The sequence below is a fragment of the Solenopsis invicta genome, chromosome 8, assembly GCF_016802725.1.
Source record: "Solenopsis invicta isolate M01_SB chromosome 8, UNIL_Sinv_3.0, whole genome shotgun sequence".
Classification (NCBI taxonomy): domain Eukaryota; kingdom Metazoa; phylum Arthropoda; class Insecta; order Hymenoptera; family Formicidae; genus Solenopsis; species Solenopsis invicta.
The window spans coordinates 16,979,320-16,985,319 of NC_052671.1; the positions used below are offsets into that span (position 1 = coordinate 16,979,320).

Consider the following 6,000-nt stretch of genomic DNA (forward strand, 5'->3'; position numbering starts at 1 on the left):
GATAAACGGAATTTTCTAAATCAGCTAAATTTGCTTGAGGGGCGGCTATATAGACCTCGAGCTGTAAGCAAGATTTAAAGTTTAAAGAACAGAAATATATTTTTGTTTTGCTGAGTGATTAACGCTTCGCCAGTCAAAATCTTTAGATGACAACACGTGACTGTATAGTTTTTATGAATTTCCATAAAAAAATTTCTTTTTCCGTATATGTATAAGCGCAATTTTATTAATTTTTTTTACATAAACTGGTCCAATATTGTGTTTTATGTAATAATATACAATTTGCAATTATTTTATAAAATTAGAAAAAATTCGGTAATTAAAAATTTTGCCCGTTTCCCTTAGCTGATACACGGAAAGAAGAAAAGTCACAGCAAGATAGACACGTGTTCTTCTGACTTTTAAATATTGCTTACACTCTATATTCATTGCTGAGATACACTGTTCTCCTTCCATTTCTATAAGTTTTATGTTTGAAACTTATTACTTAAGAGTTTTGAAGGTTGCTAATTAAGAATATGCCAAAAATACAAAATTAAAAATGAATCCAATATAGTAAATAAAATTTTCGAAATTAACGGAGTTTGCTTTAAATTTTAAAAATTATATTTGCAATATTTATTAGCCATATAATATCTAACAATTCAAATTTTATATTTTTAAAATTGGTACAGAAACCTTGAAAGTAACAACTTTTAAGCGAATTCAATCAATTTTAATAATTTTGTTCGCCATTTTGACATTAGATTTGTAATGAGCGACCTCAAAAATTTGAAATAGTAATTTGCTAAAATTTTGCAAACAAATTTAATCACTAAAAACGACAATTTTTTGGTGTGTACTAATAATTATTCACTAAAATTATTTATTTAAAATATGACTTTAAAAGTCGATTTATTAGTTATAGGAAACCTTTAACAATTCAGCAAAAATAATAAAAAATTTGTAAAGAAAGGGATTTATTAATTAAAGGAGTATATATGATAGGTGTAGTTTCAGAACCACAGAGTCATTTTGATGTCAGTTTAATGTCATATTAAATAATTATTTTGTATGGATATAAATGCAAGATTAATATCCATTTGTTTTACTGTAGACTAAAATTGATCTTCATTTAATTATTCTATTTTTTTTTAATTGTTAGAATTAGAAAAAGAATAGAAGTAATTCGATGTTAAAATTAATCTATTATACTTTGGAACATTAATCTTGAATTGGTGTCTCCTCAAGATAAACTTACGTTTGGAACACTTTACACAATTTCAGAAGTGATATATTCTAACAGACATAAACATTTAAAACTATATAATACTATATATGAATTATTTACTTATTTTCCATCGACCATGGTCTTCTCTAACAAGATCCACTTTATTAAATAGATTTTTTCGAAACTGATGCATATTATCTGAATTTGGAAATCTACCAGCAATACCAGATATAACAATCTCCTCGCCAGAATTGTTCCTTAACTTACATGCTTTCTTATCATCCATGATTTTAATTATTTATGTGGATATTCTAGAAAAATTTTATGCGTACTTTGTGTACTTATATTTTTGTGCAGTTTTATTTTTTTATACTGTACTTGGTTTTAATATCACTATCTGTATAATATCACTATGATATCGTTTAAATTACAATTGAAAAGTGACACTGACTTTCTCAACGACGAGCTGCTTTTATACATTGTAAGTGTTACGTTGGTAGGCTTACAACATGTAAGTTGGTAATGTGAGAATGTAAGAGAAGTTAAGTTGGTACGGGAAGAGCGCCGGTTTTTGTTTGGGAACGTTGGATAACGGACAGGAAAAAGAAGGAAGCACGCGTGCGAGATGCATGGAAGCAGATCGGCGATTTTGAGAAAATTAAAGAAAAGTGATGTTAAACATTCATTCAGTGTCCTTGATTTTTCAACAATATCGAGTTCAAATGTAACGCGCCCACATAACAAAAATTGATCCCAGGGATATTCTGCGGATGTATGTCAAGGGATTTCTAATATCCTGAGGATGTGCTTAGATAAACTTAGGTCCTAAGGATATCCTGTGGATGTTTGAACGTTCGCTATGTAGAGCCCTAGGATATCGTAAGTCAGATATCTTCAGGATGTCTTTGGATAATCAAATTTGATCCTGAAGATGTCCAATGGATGTTTTAAAATAACTTTTAGGACTTTCTAATTCTATAAATTTTTCCAAAATATTCATATAAATATTATTACAACACATAATTCCAATAAACAAAATAATATTTTTGTAACGTTTTAAAAAACATTTTTCGTAAAAAAAAATCTAGCATCTAAAATAACTTCTGTTATTTATTCAAATAAAAATGCAACTAGAAATACATGCCAATATAATACAATAATTAAATTAAATATGAAAAAATTGTTATTAAAAAACATTTAAAATCATTTTGAAATATTGTTTGCTTATTGGGATGTCGAGGTTTTTTCATCCATGGACTTATTTTGTCTATCGATAATATTTATGTTTCTCAATAGTACTGTGTTTAAGATAAAAATTTGGAACTTTAAAATCAAAAGAGCAAAAGCACAAATAATTAATATATGCTATTCAGAAACTTAAGTATTTACATATAGCTGAATGGAATAATCCCGCAGATGAAAAAATCATATGGGTTATCAAAATCATACGCGTTTGACATGTTTATAATCAAGAAAACAAACCTTTTAGGGACGTCCTAAGGACGTCCATGAAATGTTATAACGCTCTAAACCCATCTTATTCACGTCCCTGGACATTCAGAACGGATTTAGGATCGTCTTGAGGACGTTTTGTACTGTTAAGGTTTGTATATTATTAGTAATTAAAAAAATTTATTTCTCAGATTAGAATAAGGTATACTATGAATTTTAATGGCAATTATAAATGTCCTAAGGACATCCTATGGATGATTTTGCATTTTGGATCAAAATAGGATCAATCCAATGAAAATAAGATATCCTAAGGAGATTCATTGCTATGTGGGCGTGTTTATTAAATTATTAAAATGTAGCCTAATAAGAATACTGCTTGATTATTACTGTCATCACATGATATACATAATGTATTTTACTGTTGAAAAAAGTATTTCTTCGCTATACTTTTTTTCATAGTAAAAAACATTTTGTATTTACGTTAAAACCGATCCTTGTTATTTTTCCGAGATTCTGTTGTCTGAAATTTCAAGCCAGCACTCTCACATGAGGACGCATCTGTATGTGCTTCAGAGTTAAGCATTAATCATTTAAAAAACATTTGATTAAGTAATTTAATTAAAATAATGTAGTTATAATGTAATTGTGATTTCATTTATTTCAATTAAAATACAATTAATGATTGGAAAATAGGCTAATGAGAGTCAGCGTGGGTTAAAGAGAGCAATCACAAATACCCCATTATTGAATCATTTATTCAATTATTGCGTACGCATTTGGACTTGAAACCGTGAGCACGTGTTGGTGTGAAACGAGTAACGTTTGAGTGCTTACTTTGTCAAGAGAAATTAATTTCTATAGACAAAACTTATCTAAAGCTTCATTAGTCGTCATCACCCCGAATGGGGATTCATAAGTACATACCGTCGTAACTAAAATAATTTTTCGACATCTAAAATAATCATTTAACAATTATATAGTAAAGTGCCATATCTTGCGACACGACAACGAGAAAATATAGTCTTAATTAAAATAATTTTTTGACATTCAAAATAATTATACGACGGTTATACAGTTAAGTGTCATCTCTTGCAACACTATAATGGTTAAACATGCCACCACGGATTTGTCAAACCGTTCGCAACTTGAATATTTCCTGTTTTCGATGACTGATGACGGCTTCTATTTCTATTGCCTTTACTATTTTTTGTTGCACAGAAGATGATTCCAAAGCGAGTCGAAACGTTTGTTTTGTAATTTTTAATTGAATAAGTGATTCAATATCGGAACTTATAATTCAGCGCTCTTTGACCTGCGCTGACACATTAACCTGTTTTCCAATCATTAATTGTATTTAAATTTTGAAAATCCGTTATAACAAATTAATTGTTTATTACAATTACTTATAATTATAATTATACACTGTGATTATATTGTAATTATAAATTATATAATTGCAATTACTTTTAATTTTAATTATATTTTAATTATAAATAATTGTGATTATTGTACAATTTACAGAGGAAAGTATTAAAAATGTAAGAACATTTAATTATTCAGAAAAAGCTAAATTGTCAGTTTTATTGACTGAACCTTAACTTATATACATATTTACAATACATACGATAAATTTTTAGTATTGACGGCAGTATTAATTGCCTAACCAGACGAGAAATGTGTTGATGTAATTTCCCGGTATAAAATATGTTTAAAGATTAAATATACTTTGTTGTCTTCTGATATGCCGTAATTTACATATATCAAATATTTCTATTACGATACAAATTGAACAAGAATGCCTTCTACGGTCGCAGCTAGGTCTTCGTGCTTATATTGTTTGTGTGATTTTAATTTCTGTTGCGTTTATAAAGTTTATTTCTATAAACGAATATTGCTATAATTGTGATTTTTGGAACTGATATTATATAAGAATTCTTCATGATAATACTTTTATTATATTTATATGAATTTGAATATATAATATTTTTGAATAATTATATCATATTTTTTAATAACTAAACTTTTTTAAGGGAATACTTAAATTCGTGCTCTACCGATTAAATGCGATTTTTTTTCAACACGCTATTTTCCTGATCATATTTGTAAATTAAAATTTTTTTTTTCCATAATTAAAGTATGTGCACAAATAATGTATTAGGCCGGTTGACTTTACGCTGAGAACAAAAAATTGTTAAAAAATATTTAAATTTATTTTACCTATTCTTAACCCATTAGCTGCCACGACCCCTATTTGGGAATTTTGGAATTTTACACCACTCGTTGCCAAAAATATATTTGGTACGCCTGACAGTTTAGTTTCAAAATTTCAAAAATTTCATTCAAAAATTTCAAAAAAAGTTTTGTCAGTTAATGGGTTAAGAGAATGCTCTACTGAATTATCGACACATTACAGTGTTCATTAATTTTTGAATTAGCTCTACAGATCGGGTGACACCCATTTGGACACAGTTTGATTGGACACCAACCAATCAATTTGATTTATCTAATTCAATCAACGGAAAAACTCTAGGCATCGGCCGCTGTGAGTAGTAAAGTGCTATGGGTCCCGTGTGCGGGGATTTGCCCTTACACATCACAAAATCCTTTTGAAGAATAAAAGTACGCATCAAAACAAAGTTTGGAGTGGTAAATTTTACGAGAAAATTGAACAAAAAGTTAGAAATTTATTTATTTTTGGCTTATGAATCTGTCAACCAAGATTAACTTTTGTCATTTACTGACGTTCTGTAGCTTGTATGTATTGTTACGACCGGAAAGGTTGGTTTGTTCTTTCGCACTCGCGCATTTTGGCCGCACTTGCGCACACAAGAAATAAAGACAGACTTTAAGGGATAATGGTGTTTTAATTAAACATGTCAGTATACATTCAAAATCGAAGACTAAAGATAAATACAGCAGACGACGATCGTCATCCCTGTAACGATACATTCACCGGACCGTCTATATCAGGCATAAAATGAGACCAGCCTGGACTTCAGAAAACTCTAACAAACAACACTGACTGTGTGTCATTCCATTCAAAAACCTAACAAAAAAGTTTAAACAGCTGTACGTGTATACTAAAATTTCGCTTAGAGCAGGTAAACGATGGCAAAGAGAGCAGTGATTGTGCTCAACAATAGTTGATAGGTCTTTTCGTAGATGGCGAAATAATCGAAAAACAAAGATAGATCTATGCGTTGGACAAAGAGCGATAGCCTGGTCTCGCTCGAAAATACCATAATCTGCAGTATCGACATCATGGGAAGTTCTTTGGTAACTTTAGCATCCTCTTATAGCGTTTTTCATTGGGAAAACTAGTGCGCACTGAGTGTGCA

At 29.6% G+C, this 6,000-nt stretch overlaps 1 protein-coding gene across 1 annotated transcript in view; it reads right to left on the bottom strand.

Moving 5' to 3' along the window:
* Positions 1-1,637, bottom strand: part of LOC105202319 (fatty acid synthase) — a 44,648-nt gene extending 43,011 nt beyond the window's left edge. The window contains exon 1 of the mRNA XM_039452668.1: positions 1,331-1,637. Coding sequence (XP_039308602.1) covers positions 1,331-1,496 — 166 coding nt within the window. The 5' untranslated portion in view covers positions 1,497-1,637. The remainder of the gene's footprint in view (positions 1-1,330) is intronic.
* Positions 1,638-6,000: the final 4,363 nt, after the last annotated feature.